Raw genomic sequence first — 19,976 nt, 5'->3', positions numbered from 1 at the left:
AGGCAGCCCCTCTTGCACTAATGAAGCTATGTGTGCCACCACAAAGTCTCATCAGATGATGTCTGTTGATCCCTGGGCAACTTGATCAATCTATGGTAAACACCGTTACGAGCACTTCAACATGTGCAACAATGTTAACTCGGAGATCCTCACGGAAGTAATGTGCCAGCATGATGTCAACACATTCTGCCACAATTCGAACAGTGCACTGTGCAATACCTTGATCTTTAGTAATAACTAATGACTTCCACAAACTTTTCTCAAACACTAGCAATTTTCACCATATTTTATTTGCTTCTGCCATCCAAGGATTTCTCAATACTGACCATCTCGATTCATAGGTGGCATGGCTGAGATAATTGAACAGAATGCCCTGGAATGTAACAGCTCAAGCTGTAAAATGCTGAAAATGTTTGCCAGCATGTTGCAAATCCGTGAACCAAATTTATATATATATCCTGAGGGGTAAGAAAAAATTTAACCTTCGTTACTGTATAATAATGGTATTTCACTAAATATATTTTTCTTTTCATATTTGAGCAGAAGTAACTATTATGCATTCTTTGTATCAACACACCTGCTAATGTAGCTGCAGATCTGCGACAATAAACTGTGACGCAGTGTGTCAGAACAGAACGATACAAAAACGAAACGAAACAATAGTTTCGACCGGAATGAAAACATAACCGAAACGTTATGTGTTTCGGAGTGAAACCAAAATATTTTTGATTAGTTTTCGGTTCAAGGGGAAAGTCAGCAATCCGAAACAACCAACGCCAGGCAACGTCGGAATGAGTGCGTATCTTAGGTGTCCACATAAGCATCTTAGGAAGGCATAGTGTGAGCGATAGCCGGTTGAGCACTCCACTAATCTAAGCCTGCTGCAGGCTCGGTGTACTAGCAGATCGGCATCGTAGCTAAAGCCAGGGCTTACGCGCTAAGAGCTTATTGTTTCGTTTTCTACGGGTTTCTTCTTCGTTTTCTCTTTGCTACCGAAGTTTTATCCTTTGTTTGTGTTATCGGAACAGCGGTCTCGAATTATGACGAGTACACTCGATGACATGCTGCTTCTGAGATCATGCTCAGTGCCTTGAAAACGGAATGGAAAAAAAATTATCCGTAACGGTTCATAACGGTTTTGGTTTGCATGCAGAAATTTTCGAACCGATAACGGTTTTGGTTTGCATGCAGAAATTTTCGAACCGTTATCGTTATGAACAGTTACAGATTATTTTTTTCATTCCGTTTTCCCTTCCGGAGCATAACCAAAACAGACCTTTTTTTAGTGGAATGAACCTCAAACCGGAACGAAAAACAATTAGTTCTAAGACCCTGCTATGAGGTAACATTGCTGATAATTCTGTACAAAACGATGGAGATAATTAACCGTCTTTTGTCATTTGAGTGGTGTTTTTTTTAAATAATGCCCATACTTAAGCAACTGCCAGAACAGTGAAGAGAGTTTTGAGGATTAAAACTTTTATTTGTGCAGCAATTTTCTCGAACTGCTATAAAAATGCATGTTTAATGACACGACTTGATGCAGTGCAAGTGCATTAGATATTCCACTCATGGTGTTCCACTGATAGAGATTGTGCTCATGGTGTAAAAGCCTAAGTACAACAAACATAAGATTTTGATTCAGCCCAGTAAACACAATTTGGTTTCTAATTTGAGCACCTCTTAACTCCTGAGGAGTTATTCATATATGCTTTGGAAATTGAAGACACTTGGTGTAGAGTTCTGTCTCTTCAGTCTGAAAGTGTCACAGCCATCTCTAAACTGTAGTGTTGGTTGTCTAATGATTCCCTGCACAACTGTGCATGTTGCCAGGCATTGGTTCCTTGGCCACCAGTGACTACTGCTTTCAAACACACAAACTTCGCTGTCTTCAGCGATGTTATAGAATGTACTCCATTGGCTGAAAAGAACAAGAAAAGATATGGATCAGTCGAAACAGTAATTAAAATTGATGAAAGGTCTCTTACACTGCCTACAAGTATAAAAACAGCTGCACATTTGTGCTTAATCTAATCCCTTTATATACCTCTGTGTCTACTGCATAGGCACAGAGATTTCATCACTCTTTGGATGCCCCTAATGTAGTGCAGGACCCCTATACAGGAACTATACAAGAAGATAGGCAATGAGAGCCCTCACCGCAGCTGTCACAAAACAAGTGCACCAGCAGATGACAAAGTTTGCTGGCACTCCTGTTCTACTGTATATTCTCATTTAAGACCCCCAACCCCCATTTTCGAGGTCAAAATGTTTTTATGTTCTGCCAAACATTTTATTTTGAATGCGTGGCTTTCGATATCAGTTTACGTGATCATTGAATGTTTTAAGGTTGCTGGAATATGTAAAACCATAGACGGCACCAAGGATGAGCATATTTTAGAGTGTGCTGATGAGGTAAGGGCACTAGTAAACGCCGGTGACAACCGGAGCAACATCGAGAGAGGGAGTGGCGAAGAATGAAGCAGAACTTGATGAGTATGTATTGAATTTTAAATATATACGTGTTTAGAATGTAACCGCTGTTTGCATTATTCTGTACATTGTTCACAACATTGTTCAAAGCTTTAGCATATAGTCGAAAGCCCAACTTGTGTAAGAGCAGTCGCCGACGTTTTTTTTTTTTTTTTTAAGTGCACGTCTTACACAAGCAAATACAGTATTAATCTGGTGTGAAGGGAACTGGCAGGCCACTGCTACCAAAGATGTTGCTCAACAGGTTATATATCAAATGCCACATCTGCTGCTCTTTAGCTTCTGTACTTTCTGCCAGGAGCAAGTTTATGTTGTAAAGATAAGCGTTAACCCTGTGTTGTTGCAGACCCTGCTGCGGCACTAACCAGCTCAACCATGCAGTGGCACTATACCTTTGTTTACTAGATGGCCTGGCAGGCATAGACATATGTAATGAATGGTGTGGTTTGACAGTCCAAAAATACAAAGCTGTGCAACACATGTGCGATGCAGCTCCTTTCATCATCTGGGCTTTGAGGTACAGATCATGCGTCGAATGTTGAAACAGCATCACTGGTACGTCTCATGGTATGAAGGCACTTACTTTTCAACTGGACCATAGACTCAACCAGACTGCGATTAGCTTTTTGAAAATATGTTTGCTCATATTGTGCAAGAAGGTTTGCCTTGTGCAAAAGTGTCACTTGATGAAAATGCTGTTGCTTTTACCTCAACTAGCACACTAGGCAGGCAAGCTACCAAGAAAAACTCTCCAGGAGCCCCATTTTGTAAAGATCCATTTCATTTTTCATACTTCTTTTCCCATCATCTGCCACACTGCTGCTGATGCAATGCAATAGTGACAATAATGCTGAATATTTATTCATGCATAATGTGAACCTTAAGTAGCCACAGCCAGATCACATGGCTTCAAAAGCTAGAGCTAAATAAGACATTTCTGTACCGAGAGCCAATAAATAGCACAGGTACGCATATAAAACCACTGGCAGTGCTGCAATGCTGAGTGGTCGTTCCCAGTGACAACCTAGCCAATGAAGAAGCAATGGGATGAAAAAAAAAAGGGCAGATTCGCCCAAGGGGTGACGCACAGAAAGTGACAGCAAGGTTTAGCGCTCTGCTCAAGCTTCTAGGTCTGTGTTCTAACAATATGTGGGGGTGACATGCTGGCGTAACGCCGCACACTGCTGCGCAGCAGCAGTGCCTCACAACGCTGCCACGATAAGGAACGCTGTCAGTGGCATTACAGACACCCCACCTCAATGGTACTGGAGACGAGACGAACAGAAAACCATTGGCGTTTGTCAGCATCCAATGAAACGATTGGAAAGCTCTAGCTTGACGTTTGCTGTCCGTTTCGCTCAGGCCAGTGTATGCACCACAGTGTGGTAGGCACACAGCTGATCGGCAGGCATGCTAGTTTGTGTGCACACAACATTCACGTCAGCAGCGAAAGGCAGAACGCTGCCCTGTCTCCCATGGGGAGCTTATTGAGTGGAGCAGGACTTGGCTAGGTCGTTCTTGCAGTCAAATGCATTGTGCATTGCTTGCATCTCTGGATAGCTTCTAAACCTCCACATACCAGTGGCACATGCACCATCCATACCTTGAGGCTTGATAGAAGGGTAGTAACAATGGTACCGCCAAAAATGCGCTTCAAGTGTCCTTTAATTGCTATGAAAATAAAATTTAGCAAGCCATTATTATGAAGCCTTGCTAAATTCAACAATGAGTTGCTCTCTATCTCTTACTTCGTGCCTGCCAACTGTGCAGTTGGCAGGCTTCGAGCCACACCACTATCTCAGTTTTCTTTTTTTTATCATAAATGTAATAATCATTTCAAATTCTACACTTATAAATAAGAGACCATCAGCCGCTTAGAATTCACAAGTATTGGTAAGCACAAGCTACACCTGCATGAAAATACTATATTTGCTGCTGCTTCTGAAATAATGTTTGTCTCAAAATTTCCAGGAAATAGACAATAAAGAAAAAAGATAAGATGCAACTTATCTAGGTAAGTTGGACACCAGCAGGTGAGAAATTGAGGCGATGGACAGCATACATGATAACAGATTCCACAAAACACTGCTTCAATTCATACACAACACAGGCCTCACAGCACACATATAATACACATATACACATCAAGAATTATGCCTTAACGGCAAGTCTTTATCGCAATAAAAAAAAAAAAAAGACAGCATTAAAGATTATGACATGGCATTGTAGTTTTTCGTTCTCTACACATGAATCTTTGCAGTGCTTGCCGGTCCGTCTGAATTTCGCCACCCGAGTTTCTCTTACATTGGGCGCAGCATGGCCCCAGACACAAGTATTGTTGAATTTTATATGGCGGCTACATAAATATCCAGCCTTCAGATGGACCGTAACGCGCATATTGTTTGTGCACTGCTGCGAATGTGCACTGCAACTGATACTGCACTAGCTATAGCTGTTTCCCATTTTGCACGAAGCTGTATATACCTAAATTTTTAGGAAGCTATAGGCTGACTAACAATGAACGCTGAATACCAGTTGTCACAGCCACTACAAAATACACTGAACATCAGCTCACAAATAGTCAGAATGCAACAAACTGTGCTTTGTAAGACAACGGTGCGTGAATGACAGAGTTATTAAACACACTGTGAACTCCAATTAGAAGAAAATTTGTGCTACACTCATTTACAAAAAGAGACATGAGCGTAGAAAACTTGGCTGTCACATTAAAAAGTGAATGCCTTGCATGCACCTTGTCTATAAACTGTTGGCAGGGTCTAGGGAAAACAACTGAAACTGATAATACTTACAGCCCTCAATGGGAATATTTTCCTCGTCTGTGGACACGGACCAGTTGACTGATCCATTCTCATACGTGGTTCCCACACACGTCAAGTCCAGCCTCTCCAGCGTCCTTCCAGGCAAGAGCTCAAGCCTCCAAGACAGCGACCCTTCTGGAGAGCCCTCCTGTCTTGCCAAGTAGCTCATCTTCCAGTCTTGTTCTACCTTGCAAACAGCACAACATCACTTGTCAGAAGAGAAACCTCCACCACAGAAATCTTTAATTTAATTTTGGGGTTTTACATACCAAAACCATGCTATGATTATGAGGCACGCTGTAGTGGGAGAGTACAGATTAATTTTGAGCACCTCAGGGGCTCTTCAATGTGCACCCAACGGTGTTATTGCAAAGGTGTTATTGCATTTCGCCCCCGTCGAAATGCGGCCATTGCAGCCAGCATACTATTCTGGGCCCTTGGGCTTAACAGCGCAACAACAAAGCCACTATGCCACCACAGCAGGTACGACAGAAATGATGCGCTTCTTGTTTCTTAACAGTACTAAAGAAAGTTCGCCCGAAGGTCACAACAGCTAGAAACAGCTTCCTATGTGCTGCTACATGCAGTGTGAATTATAATACAAGACACCTTCAGCAGCAAAAAGAATTTTGAATAAAGAAGAATGACAGAGCACCCATTGACACCTCAGGCCATTCTTTACCCCTCTTCCTAACTAACCCTTCTTTCCCCCCTTATGCTCATCTCCTCTGGGGTTCTCAAGTGGCGATTCTGAAATCAGCATGCCCTGACGTGATGAAACTCATTCACGCCAGACATCAATGCATTGTTTCAATGAAGACCTTCACCAGAAGCTATGTGTGGTGGTGACCCATCAATGGAGAAATTGAGCAAATTGCAGCACGGTGCATGGTATGCCGAGAGCCACAAAAAGAAAAGCTGAAAGTACCCCTGCCGAATTCAAAATGGAATGGGACAGCATTACCAAAGTGGCAGCGGTGTCCTGCCCAAAGTCTATTCACACAGGCATCCTATGCCCATCAATGACACATGGAGCCGTTGACCAACAGGGGAAGGATGCTATGTACACAACATGGCTTTACCTAGTCCCACCCCAGGCACCCAGGTTGCGCTGGCCGCACAGAGATTTGGGTGAAGGTATCTGGTAAACCTAGGCCGAGCCGCAGAGCTTTGGGAGTGCCAGTAACTAAAGCAACCAGAGCACCGCAGCCGCCAGGCAATACACTTCCATGCATAGCTGAGTAAGGAGTTTTCTAAAGGATATAACAACCATGCATTAAACCTCCTTTCACTTTACATTGATGCAAGTACCCACTAATACCAATGCAAAAGGCACTCAAAGGTAAGCAGCAGTACCGATACAAGGAAGCATGCTACATGAAGCTTCAGCAAACTGCAAACAGAGTTCCACCAAAATGGATCAGACTGTTCCTCCATTTTATTATAACTATTCCTACTCTACAGATGGAAGAAGTTCTGGGCTTTCAGCAGATCGCCTGTTAGGAATAACCAGATGCACTATTCAGAAGAACCCCAAGACCACTGGACAACACACTAACTACAAGTCTGGAATAACAAGGCACTTTGACAATAGGCATTATTGTACGTTCCCTGCAATTCAACTTTGAAGTTCAATCCTCGTTAATAAAAGACCCAGCAGCCAAGTGACAATTTAGTGGCCCATACATAGTTACCAAGAATGGCCAGCAAGAAATTATCAAGTCAGTCTACTACGAGATTCCTGGGAAGACGACTGAAGCTAGCTCCATTGGGAACAATGTTCTGTACTATTCCAGCAGGGCTTGAATCACAGGCCCCAGATAATTTTGAGAGCCACGAGGATGAAAACAAAGTGGGCGGCATGCTGTAAGTGAAGAGAAAGAGAATGAGAGCTATAATAAAAATTGAGGAATGTTTTGATATGTCTCTGTTAATTCTTTACAATATTCAAGTTTACTTCCACTCTGCTCTGCATTAAAAATGGGCAATTCCAAGTTTGGATCTGATTACAATGTCTGCATGTCTTTAAGTGGTAGCTTTCACATTCATTAGGTGCAATTTTCAGCTCTCTGCTAGCACAGGAGAGAGAGAAAAAAAGGTAAAGGAAATACAGGGACGTTAACCAGAGATTATCTCCGGTTGGCTACCCTGTACTGGGGGAGGGGTAGAGGGGAGGAGGAGCACAAAGCCCCTTTGTTACAACTGGGGCTCGGCAGTTTCAGTTTAAACTCAAGAAAAAAGAACGAAAAAGGTATGCCAATTTGTTTTTTTCTTTTCAGTAATTTGCTTTTCATCTAGAAGGGCCAGTAAAAGCAAATTTACCAGAGAGCTCTCATGGCAATTAGGCGCAGAGCTGTGTGCCTACACGCACTCCAATAAAAGGAGCCTGATGACATCAAGGTCACATGTCAGCCTGCCACCAAAACACAATTTTTTTATTATTTCCATGTTATTTGCATCCTTTAATCTTACAAGTTTTGTTCTTTTTCTGCAACAGCTCGAAAGACTAAGTCATATGTACCTGTACAAAGTCATTTTTTTCTGTATAAATTTTTTGGGCTCTGTACCTACATGGCTATGAATAAAGTCCCATTCTAATTTGTGCTCAAATTTCAAATGCACTCACTCCTAATTCCCACATAGTCACGTCACCATATGGCATTGTGCTCTTGCTAGACTCTTTCTCTAAAACTTTGTAATTTTGTGTATATTGGATCCAATCACAACATCGAAGAGCAGGATCTGCAGATATACAGCACATTTCAGCATCGACAAAGTATGTGAGCTGTATATTCACCCAAAATTTGTTTTTAAGATACGGTAAGTTCCAACACGAAAAAATTATGCATCGAAAAATGCAGGGAAAGTTCATTTGGAAGAATTATTTAAAAAAAAAAAACTTTTTGGGTAGACATAAAAACTAAAGATATGTTGAACTATACAACAATTAAAACTCAAAATGCTGAACCATAGCTATAACCAATACCATACTGGACCATTCATAAAACAGCAAGACAGCAACTGATCTTAGGACTAAACAGCAAGAAAAAAATTAAAAGAGGCAGCACATGTGTTGTCTATGGCCTTTAGTACATTACTTTTTTTCATGCTGTTTAGTCACTTTCATTTTCAATGACCCAAAGAATTTTACATTCACTTCACTGTATCCGACACCATCATTTCTTCTTCATTGGAAATGCAAAACAGAATTCTTGCCATATTCAAGAAAAGCAAAACATCCAGAAATATATTTAAAGCCAAGCGTCAACCAACCTAATGAAGCTGTATCCTTACATCGCAGCGAAATGCGCTACTTATCAAATGTATGAAGAAGTAGTAGTTTATTGATTTGAAAATGTAGAGAGGTCGGCCGGAATATGGAGCATCTGGCCTGCTACTCCACGTAAGGGAAGGTGAAGAAAGAGGGTCACAATGGGGGATGATAATGGGAGGAACTAGGTGAAAGGACACATTGCATAAATGTTATCAGAAGCGTGAGTCCACGCCCGTGTCACCTATGAAACGTGAAAAAGCACGCATTGCCTCTATTGTCTGCCAACTCTGTGGCCCTGCGCCTAGCAAGAGGTCCTCCGACAGTGGTATATTATATAAATGCCTCAAGGTGGCTGCCAGTGTGAGTCTTTCGCGCGCATACTCAGGGCACACCAAACAAATGTATGATAAACTGCAGACAACAATGGCATGTCATATATACATTTCTGTACCTTACTGCACATAGGAATTTTATATATATTGCAACTGAAAATGCAATAAAGAGTGGTTGTCAGTCAGCACCATGTACATCGTCTCTGCTTTCGCCCTGTCCTTCGTGCTGTTTTTAACCCCTTCATCATGAAGCAACTATCCAAAATTAGAACACCCGTACCATTTTGTGAAAACTCAAGGAAACCTCAGGCAGAAAACTGGAATTGGGCTTCACCCCAAGCCACCTAAGGCTTCTTTTCGAATTTGTATAGACGGCTCTAAACATATGTGAACTATAGGTGAACATTTAATTTGTTTTACATCACATGTGTAACACCACGGCAGCAAGATATCTTGCATTAATCTGTCTCCTATGACAATGCTTTCAAAAAAAAGCGAGTTGCATGACAAGCTTCCTTCTTTCTCATTCAACATTCCTGCTTTAAACTGGAGATAACGCTTGTTGTCTGTCATTCAGTGTTGGCCGAAGACATTTAGCTAGAATCTTTGTACTCGATACCGAAACTTGGCAAGAAAAATATTTTCTGCTATACTGCCTGTACGCAGCACTAGTCAGTAAAGAGTTATGAAAGTGGATGGTAGAGCCAACCCTCAAGTGAAGCTGTCACTGCACTTATAATGCATAGCATTTACTGAACAGAAATTTTCTAACAAGGCTTTCCTGGCTGCTATACAAATGCATTGAAGTGACGACGTTTCTCAAGTATCTCGCTTGTCACAGGAACCGGCTGAGTCCATTACGTATCTCACTTGTCACAGGAATCAGCTGAGAACATTACTGAAGTGCAATTTCTTCAGTCAAGAAGTGGTGGTCTGCTCTGCTCAGTAGATCTGAGGGCGAGCTTCGAGTTGAGGCCCATTTCTGCATAATGGGGTATCAGCATCTATGTACTCTGCATGCAACAGATAGTTTTAGTTTAGTTGTTCTTTTTTGGATAACAGACCCCTCATTGTTAAGCAGCTAAAAAAAGTCTAAAGAATGTTTAAGCCAGAGGCGTCAATCACACGCATATGATAAAGCTATAAAAACAAATTCACAGTGATTCAATTTTTTACCAAAGTGACTGCACTGAAGCATCTCTAACCTTCCTAAACATCTTCTCGATACTGAAGGCTCCTTTTTCCCAGCCTGAAATCTGGTTCGTTTCCACACCATCCTCCCAGATGGAGTACTTGTCCATTGCTGATGAGTACTTGAAAATAATGTTTCTGCACTTGCAGCTGATTGGCTTGTATGAAAAGGGCACCCAGTTTCCAAGCTCTCCCCTTTGTTGGCGCCATGCCAAAGCCCCTGACAATCTTCCCTGCAATTCATTCTCAGTTGCTTTCCTAGGTGTCAGGAACTCTGCCAGCTCCAGCACTCTTCTCAGCATCAACTCTTCCTTGCGTTTCTGATTGTATGTCTCTTGACATTGCCGGGTCAGTGCAAGCATAAGCTGAATGAGTTCCATTTCTGAGTAAGTTGTGCGCCTCGCTCGAACAGCTTCAAAGTTTGACGTGTAGCGCCAAGTGACGTCCTGTACTTCATCCTTGGAGAAGGCAAGAATGTAGGAGAGCTTCTTTCCCCAACCCGCCTCATAAACGAGGGGCGTGTCACAGAGAGCTTCGCATGAGTCACAGTGAAGCCAGCGCTGTTGGCTGTCTGAGTAGACTTCAGTCCAAACATGATCAGTCCAGTCGAGCACATACCGAGCATCAAAGGCCAGCGACCTGGCAAAAAATGTAAAGCAGTTGGCCCATTCTCCACAACGCCCCCTCCGCGTTTCCAGCAGCTTAGCAGGGTGGTTAAACCGAGGAAACCTTTCGTGGGTCCCGCATTTTGAACAGCTGTGTAGTTCCACACGCGACGCCCCGCCGGCTATTTCGTCAGCAGTAGGCTCTCCAGGTCCAGCATTTGTTGTGGTGCCACCGCAACGGCTGCACTTTAGTGTATCCACCCAAGAAAAGAAGGACTCCTTAAACCAATGCAACAGTTCCATTAATAAAAAGTCTCTGAACCCTGGGTCGCGCTTCTCTTTGGCAGGGGTATTGCGAGATGAGTAGTTAAGCATCGTGAGCTGTGCTCTGCGTGTAAGATCTGAAACGGGTATGCACGCCAACGCTTTCTCTTGCAGGTCACGCCTCTCGTATATTTGCACCCGTGAGAGATTTGTTTTTATCTTGGGGTACATGTCTTCGCCAACCTCCATGGCGATTGCCTCCTGAAAACAAAATATTGCGATCAGCATACGTTAAACCACGGTGTACATCGTGACACGTACGGTTCTGCCCACTAATCACTGACATACACGTCATCACAACCTTTCAATATCTTAACGAAGCTCCACGTGTCTGTAGAGAGCACAACTTTGAATACAAAGGACATTAAAGGCAAAGCTCTGCCACTTGATCGGACCGATTATAAGGCAGTTACTAGGCGTCTACACTAGTGAAATCGTGTAATAGCGTTCACAGGCGGGTATATTGAGCGACAACCGGGTACAACCTACCAGTTAGGTAGCCTTGGCGTTCCGGCTGAATAGGCTGGAAGCAGCACTTTTAAATTATGCAGGCAAACAAATGCTACAAGAGCAAATAAAGTGCAGTGCCTCAGGACCCAAACAGCCAAACAGCATCCCAACTCAAATTTATATTTTTGGTTTCGCGTTGCACATGTGCTAAGGGCGGACGTTTTATTGCGTAAAATCATAGAATAAAGGTAAAATGACGTTTGCGGCACCTTTAGTTGAAACGACATAACATTGGAAAACCATATTTACCAGTTTTATGCAGGTGATCTTCTCAAAAAGAACTGTTGTAGTGGCTCAGTTATTTACAGAAGCTTCTAAATAACAAACAGCGCGATGCGTTCACCACTCGCTGACGACTCTCCCCCGAATACGCGAATAGCGTTTCCTAACTTGATATTTTGCTTTGTTGTTGTTGTTGTTGGATGTGCTAAACACGTACCTCTTTGGGACACAGTATCATATTCGTATTAAAAAACAATAATTGATTGCAAAAATATTATGTTTATGTTTTCGTTTGATTTTACGCAACAAACTTGAATTTATACGAGACTAGCGGAGGCTTTATCGTCACGTTCTCGCGTCCGGCCGGTGGGTTTCCGGTGTAGTTGTTCGGGGTGTTGTGTGAAGTTTATATTTACCGGTTAAGATGATATTATTGGAAATCAACAACAGAATAATAGAAGAAACATTACGGCTAAAGTTCAAAAATGCCCAGTCAGCGTGAGTACCTTGAACTTGACTCTTCGAGAATTCAATTCACTTCTATCTGAACGCGGCAGGGTACTTCGCCGATCGTCCATTTCTGATAAGAGTTTAAAAATGCAGTGTTTTAATCATTCACATCGACTGGTTCAGTTCCATGTAGTTTTCTACGTCATGTGACAGGTTTTCGTCACTTTTTTACTGGCTAATGGCTTTTTTTATTCTAATCTATAACGTTGCACCTGGCAATGACAGCATGCACCTGTGCGCTTCCTGCCCTACCCACTTAGCGACGTGAATCATTTGCTTTCTTTAAATTGTGTCACGTTGTTGCGAAACCGCCTCCGATCGTTTCTCTCCAGAGTTTCGGTCATTGTTTCGTTTTACCTTTGCCTGTAAAATAGTTGCTCGACTGCTTCGGTCACAAATTAGCACTGAGGAAGAAAGTTAACGCTTAGCGAAACAATATCTCTGGTATGATTGGAAGTTCGCCTGCATTCTAACGTCGGGGCGAGCACGCCAAGTTACTATGCTTAGCGACTTGTTGATCGTCACCAGCACCAAGCGAAGTGCGACGCGAGAACTGTCGCACTAGGCGCGAGCGTGCTGGTTATAGAAAAAAGTCCGCACACCTTTCCGAGTGTTCAACGAGAACAGTTCAGAGTGTTGAACTGCTGTTGCAAAGCACTTCGGACAAATAGCTATTTGCATCACGCCGCACGATAACGGTATATATAAATTGCACATTTTGAACATGATGTGAAAGTGCTTTCTGTCGTACCCCCCCCCCCCCCCTCCCCTATCTTTATCAGTTTCATAAATGCATTCATCCGCGTAATTTGTTTGATAATGCCAAAAACTAACAGTGCTGACACGGAGTAATAAAACAGATTATCCTTCCGTTGAGAATATACATCAGTTGCAAGTACACAATGTTTCTAATCTTGTCATCCGCAGAAATTAAAGTGTGTAAAAAAAAAGTGCATTTATCTCTTTGTGCCATTGTTACGTAAGTGCACTTTGACAAGGTCAAGATTGCTTTTAGAATTTTCACCATTTGTCTGAATGTGTAGTCAGCCACAAGCTCATCGAGGTGAGAGGCAGCCACCAGTAGGTCACACCGCCTGTCTCAGCAGTCGAATAAATTATGAACACAGTCAAGCGTGTCAGCTTCTTGGGCGTATCTTAAACTGATGACTCAGCAGGCCGATCACTCGCCCAATGGTGGAGAAAGACAGGCCTCCCTACGGGCATTCTGCATGGTCGTGGTTGCCACATTATGTAATGAGTGCTTATGCTTTCTTTCTATTGTTAATGCTGCCTTCCGAGTCTGAATAAAGTTACTACTGTACGCAGCAACTATGTCCCACTGACTGATTGGAGCAAAATTTCTTGTGTAGTGTGAAACAAGTAGAGCTTTAATAGCAGGAATAAATGTTTTCACCACTGCCTGTTTGCTTAGTATTATTCTGTATTTCTTTTTCTCACAGAAAGACAGGGTGTCTGAATAAGCAGAAATTTATGTGCTTGAGTAAATGCACACTCCCCATTTCACTGCTTCTAATATGTTGTGTTCTCTATACTCCAGCAACAAGCCAGAGGCTGTTGATGTCAAAATTGCCGACTTCGATGGAGTTCTGTACCATATATCCAACCCAAATGGTGACAAGACAAAGATAAGGGTGAGTTGCTGCACTGTTTTGTCCTGTGCCAGGCAGTTTCTGAACAGCGTTTCTTTTCGTCTAAGTTTTGTCTACTGAAATTTTTAAGTGTTTAATATTTGTGTTGGAGAGCATTCTGGTAGGTTTCTGCAGAGAGTGTAAGGTACTACCAAATCAAATTTTTTTTAAAATTTACCTTTGGTGTGCCTTGATGCCTCACATCATTTTTCATGCATGCAGGTTATGTTTTGATGAAAGAGAGAGTGAAAGGTTAATGAAGGAATGAGCATGATGAAGCTGTATCACATTGAGTCGACACCTCTGCTGTGCTACTGGGAGAAGAAATCGTCAAAAGAAAAGCATATTTGGAATGCAGCTGCTTTAGTACTTCATCTAGTTCCTTGAGGAAAACAATATCTTCTGACCTCCTTTATTCACTTTTTGCCATTTAAATCCATGAGAAAAAATATTTACATAAGCATATGCATAATGTTGTGCAAAGCACTTCTATTGATTAAGCTAATGTCACATCCACACTGTACCTATTTTTGGAATTTCATTGCAGTTAACTGCATTGATTTTGCTTAAATGAGCCCTTTAAACGAGCCCTGAACCACTTTTTAAAAATTGTGGGGTTTTTACATGCCAGAACCACGATCTGATTATGAGGCACGCCGTTAAGGGGGACTCCGAAATTTGGACCACCTGGGGTTCTTTAATGTGCACCTAAATCTAAGTAGACGGGTGTTTTCGCATTTCGCCCCTATCGAAATGCGGCCGCCGTGGCCAGGATTCGATTCCGCGACCTCGTGCTCAGCAGACCAACAGCATAGCCACTGAGCAACCACGGCGGGTCTGAACTGTTTTTATGGAAGTCGAGAAATGCGTTTGGTTAAAATAGACTACTTTAGAAATTCTTTGCCGCGAAAAGTACTTCAGTGCATTCTAAAGAAGTGGAGTTATTGGCAATCAAAGGTCTCATATGATCCCGTTCTCTGTGCTCTCCATCCTTCTTCAATGCCTTGCACTACGAAGGCTTGCTGCAGTCTAAAGGAATCTTATATGCAACATCGCATACACTTTAGACTGTGGCAAGGTATACATCTGCCAAACTGGCCATTGTATAAATGATTGCCTACAAGAGCATGCATTATCAATCAACAGTGGGGCAGGCTCGCATTTGCCTTATCACTGCAAAGCATGCACGTGTAAACCTTTGTTGGAAAACACATGCATATTACGGAAAAGTAAGGATACGGTGGCACGGGAACTAGCAGGGGTGATGTATATAATAAGGTTTGGTGACCAGTGTATCAGCGTTCCATCGTTGTGACGATTTTATCGCCATTGGACTTTCTACGAAACTTCATGGCGACGGCGACAGAAATCCACTTGGAGTGTCCACATAATTGCTATCGTAATAAAATTAATTGTGAGTGTGCGCCAGTAGGTGTCTTTTATTCTGTCGTCCTTGTCTTATCTCTTGAGCCTAAAACCACTTTTACTGAATGTCACCGTGTCACGCAGTTCAAATCTGTCCATATAATTGTTATCGCAATAAAATTAATTGTGAGTGTGTACCAGTAGGTGTCTTTTATTCTGTCATCCGTGTGTTATTTCTTGCGCCTAAAACAATTTTTACTGAATGTCACCGTGGCATGCAGTTCAAATCTGATTTTGGATGTTAACGTAGATGCCATTACTTTCGATTTCGACGCCTACGACGCGCCAAACATAGTCAAACGCTGAGGTTGACCTCAGCAAACCACAATGCACTCAGCCAGGAGACTCGTTGCAGCACCCCGCGGCAGCCACAGTATCTATGCTACGTAGCAGACCGCAGCTACATGCAAGTGGATATGCACAAGCATTTGCTTTGTGCACGTCAGGGCTTGAGTGCATGCTCGCGCTCATATGCTGCAGTCTTGCCATGCTACATGGTGCAGACCGGCTTTGTCCTACACCATCTTGACTGACGGATGGTAGCCACTTCCAACTTGTACATTTTAAAGTGCTATCACACTCAATACGAAGCGAAGTCTGCCAGACATCAAACCAGGAGTGAGTGCGCGCTGGCAAGCATGCGTGTGGCCTGACCTTAAGTTTCGCATGGTTCGAGGCTAGTTGAGTGTTCGAAACTAGTCGAAATTAGTGAGACCTGACGGGGGCTACGACACCGATAAGCCGGGTGGCTAAAGTTGAATTCCTACACGGGCGGCTGCGGCCAAGCGTGAGCAGACGATAGTTGGCTTCTTCAGGAAGTACGTAATTCTTATCAAAATTCAAATGCAGATTTTCGCTTACTTCAGCCTGTTTATTAAACTGCGTCAGTAAATATACGCAGTAACAGTAGGAAGAAGCGCACTGATCCAGACTCCTTTCTTGATTGATGTCAGCTATTGGCCAATAGCAGCCACATATGGGAATCTGTATATTACGAAATAAAGCATCAAGAAAAGAGTGAGGAGCAGGCTTTTGTTAAAAAGAGCACGTTTGAAAGAAAAAAAAAAAAGATGACTTCGCAATCTGCTTGCAAGCCCACGCGCTGCCCACAACTGCAAAATTTGACTCAGATGTTCACAGCAGCGTATGCTATCTGCAAACTGTGTTTTTTCACCAAGCCCAAGGGGTAGTTCAGGACCTCTTTAAACGCTTATTGCCTCAGTGACTGTAATGCTTTTCTGCCAAGCAGAAGCTCATAGGTACAGTTCCTAGACACAGCAGCTGCATTTGGAGAACAGGGAAGTGTACAAAGGCTAACACTGTGTTTTTAAAACTTATCAGAGAACTGTCAGTGGTGAAGTTAATCCGTAATTTTTCGCTGCACTATTTTCATAGCTTGTGTATAGGGAATTTATATTCCATTTTCACCCTAAAATAACCAACTTTCCTATTTTGTCAATAACTCTACTTTACATGCTGCAGAATATGCAGCTCCTCATTATAAATGAGTACAGTTACTTTGACTCACTAATTATATGCAGCATTAGTAAATCTGAGAGGGCTAAATGCAGCTGCATTCATGAGTAGGTGACAGTGGTCGTGCATATAGAAAGCTAGACAGTGCAGAAACAAAGATATAAAGACAAATTCTTATGCTGTTGGATTTCAAGACCCAAATCTATACTTTGTCTGCCAATAGCAATGACTTTCCTTACTTAGATTCAGACTCCGTAAATTTAGAAATGTACTCCTGCCAAACTTACTAACATTAGAACATATAGGTAGCTTAAAAAAAAAAATAAACTTCCTTGCAAGTATAAAAAAACAGGTATATGTTGCCCTCATCCTCTCCTGTGCCACAGAAATAATCACGTTTGTAATTTCTGTCACAGAGATCTAAATGTCATTCTGTCTTTCACAGGTCAGCATTTCATTGAAATTCTACAAGGAACTCCAAGAACATGGTGCAGATGAGGTAACAGATCATCTCATTGCATCCGATTTTTTTACTTCAATTTTCTTATATTATGACTACAGGGCTTCATATCTTGTTGATCGACATATGATAGCCTCATTGGTAACATCTCCGGCTAAGAGCAATAACCTTAGCATCACAGATATGCTTGTCAAGCAACTGTAAGTGTGAATGAATATTTATACACACTGTACTCTTAAAAAGTGCTTGCAGATTATTGTAGACGTGTCAACAAGGTCATTTTGTTGAGCATACTCTTTTATTTTGGCATGGTAAGTTTGCAGGTTTATTGTTGTTCATTAAGTCATTCAATGACTTGCGTATATGATATAGGTACAGCACCATGTCTATTCAGTTACAACCTAATAATTCAGAAAGGGCCCTTCCCGTAGAAGCATGCTGCAACTGCCCATTCTCCATTTGTACTAGGATAAATTGTTTGGTTATGGATAGCACAGGCGTAAAGAGGAAGTGCCTCGATGGTTCAGCGGCAGGGAGTGCATTGCAGTTTGTCTGCTGAAGTTCATGTTTCAGTCTTGCATGGTAGTATAAATCCAAAGGCTGTGTTCATCCCGCCACAGATATGGACATTTCCTGTACTATCATGACAGAATGAAACTTGGAACAGTGGAGCACATGCCTTTCGGTACATGCCTAACCACACCAATTGTAACCTGCTGCACATGCATAGTTAAGGGGTTCACGTCCTGCTGTCATCTTGTCAACTGTTGCTCACCTTATCAGTATTTCGATGTCATGCCTGCAGAGCGCTACAAGTTTTTGCTCTCCTGCAGAGCTCGGCAGTAGATGCGAGTGAGCAGTTCTTGCTATTCGTGCAAGACTGCGCATCCACCGACAGGCACTGCAGGAAAGTAGAGGCTTTGAGCACTCTTTAGGCAAGATATAAAAACACTACTAAGATGAGCAATGGTTGAAAAGATCACAGCACAATGCGAAGTCGCAAGCCCCATAACTTAACGGTGCATGTGCTGTAGTTTATTGTGGGTGCAGTTGGACAGTCAAGCATGTACTGAAAGCCAAGTGCTCTGCTGTTTGCTGTTTATTCCATCATGATAGTATCTCACAAACAAACAGCAATTACGTGGGTGGAAAGAAGTAAAGGGAGAACCATAAGGACGTAAATGGCTGGCACATGTGTACATGTTGCCTTTGAGGTCCATCTGCTGTTAAGTTCTTAGGTTGTGACTGACTGTACTGTATTCATGTTTCTCACAAACAGGGCAGAAAGCACTGATGAGCAAAGTAATGGGATAATTTCAGATAATAATGCCTTCTACACTTTAAAGTTAACAGTGTATTTTCAGTTTTAGAGGAAACCACATGTTTCAGAATTTACTGTAGTGCTTATTTTGTCACCATTCTTCAGTTATGTTGTAAAGTGCTATGAATATCCAACTGGAGCCTTTTTCTATCTTTTCTACTTCTAGCTCTTGAAACGAGAATATGGTCCCTTGCTGACGACAACTGAAGATGGTATGTGTTGCTCCTGCTGTGTCTACATGGATTTGCTCAGTTTTAGACTTACCACAGCACATGTGCATCTCTCATAGTGGGACTTTGTTGTGCTTTGTATGATACTTTTGTATTTCTTAGTAACGTTGGTAACCACAGGTCATCAAAATGAAAACTTTCTCAGACTCAATAGTTGCCAAGATCAACTAGACTCGCTACAACTCAAACTCACCAAAATCGGGCCCTGCCAAGCTTTCGGGGACACAGCATGCAAGCTCACTCATACTCATGGTTTCATTGTGCCATACTCACTTAGGCTCACTCATGTTCACAAGATCACCAACTCGCTGTTGATATATTACTGGGTTAATCATTGCATCAGCAATGCACCATCTATACCAGCAGCATGTTCTTAAGGCATATAAATGAAAGGGCGTTAATAGCATGTGCTCATCATAGAGAAACATTAACACACCAAATGTAAAGAGCGCACTCAGTGCCAACGAGTGTAGAAACATGTATAAGACCTTTGCTGATATTCACATTTCACTTAAAATATGCCAGCACAAGTTAATTTATAAACTGGCATCTTATGTTTGTAAAATTTGATTTAATTGACAAAATTTTTTAGTCTGGTGTTTTCACTTGGGCTTACTCATTCCAAAGAATGCCACTCATTGTATAGTCGGACTCTTGATATCACATGCATTACAATTACAAATACATTTCATTCAAACTTAGTCAGATCCATACTAGCTCTGACTGGGACTTGTTCAGACACATACCTGTGCCCTCTCCTACTCTGTTCAATTCACTTGGACTCATGATTGGCTGTAACTTCAAATGAGTCTGTTCACGAGTGAGTTTGTCGACTTAACGTTAACAAAAGTTTACAGTGTGTGGGATTTCAGAACATGCTCTATTTCTATAAAGGCCAGCACTCATTGTAGTTGCAGTTTGCCTAGTATTTGTGACGAAACACAGTCTGCAGACACAGTTGCTTTTACAAACTGCATGCCCAAAATGCTAAACAAGTACACTTTTCCACATAATTGTTTCACACTCCACAAACTTAGACGAAAATAGTGCAGCCTTAATGCTTTTGTGTTGGTCACATTGTGAAACTATGGTACGTATAGCATAGAATGCAAGTGCTGCAACGGCACCAGCCGCT

At 42.2% G+C, this 19,976-nt stretch overlaps 2 protein-coding genes across 2 annotated transcripts in view; one reads left to right on the top strand and one right to left on the bottom strand.

Moving 5' to 3' along the window:
- Positions 1-1,462: 1,462 nt before the first annotated feature.
- Positions 1,463-11,920, bottom strand: LOC119442338 (peptide-N(4)-(N-acetyl-beta-glucosaminyl)asparagine amidase). The gene is made up of 4 exons (XM_037707181.2): positions 11,798-11,920; positions 10,124-11,239; positions 5,304-5,499; positions 1,463-1,921 (listed from the first exon to the last, which is right to left on the bottom strand). Exons 2-4 carry the CDS (start codon positions 11,225-11,227, stop codon positions 1,752-1,754), a joined length of 1,470 nt encoding a protein of 489 aa, XP_037563109.1. The 5' UTR covers positions 11,228-11,239; positions 11,798-11,920; the 3' UTR covers positions 1,463-1,751.
- Positions 11,921-12,110: 190 nt separating this feature from the next.
- LOC119442337 (actin-related protein 2/3 complex subunit 2-like) overlaps positions 12,111-19,976 on the top strand; it is a 31,548-nt gene continuing 23,682 nt past the window's right edge. The window contains exons 1-4 of the mRNA XM_037707179.2: positions 12,111-12,268; positions 13,839-13,932; positions 17,276-17,329; positions 18,778-18,823. Of these exons, the coding sequence (XP_037563107.1) occupies positions 12,195-12,268; positions 13,839-13,932; positions 17,276-17,329; positions 18,778-18,823 (268 nt within the window). The 5' untranslated portion in view covers positions 12,111-12,194. The remainder of the gene's footprint in view (positions 12,269-13,838; positions 13,933-17,275; positions 17,330-18,777; positions 18,824-19,976) is intronic.

Source organism: Dermacentor silvarum, chromosome 2, assembly GCF_013339745.2.
Source record: "Dermacentor silvarum isolate Dsil-2018 chromosome 2, BIME_Dsil_1.4, whole genome shotgun sequence".
Taxonomy (NCBI): domain Eukaryota; kingdom Metazoa; phylum Arthropoda; class Arachnida; order Ixodida; family Ixodidae; genus Dermacentor; species Dermacentor silvarum.
Note: the sequence above shows the minus strand (reverse complement) of the source record. Positions and strands in the feature narration are given on the sequence as shown.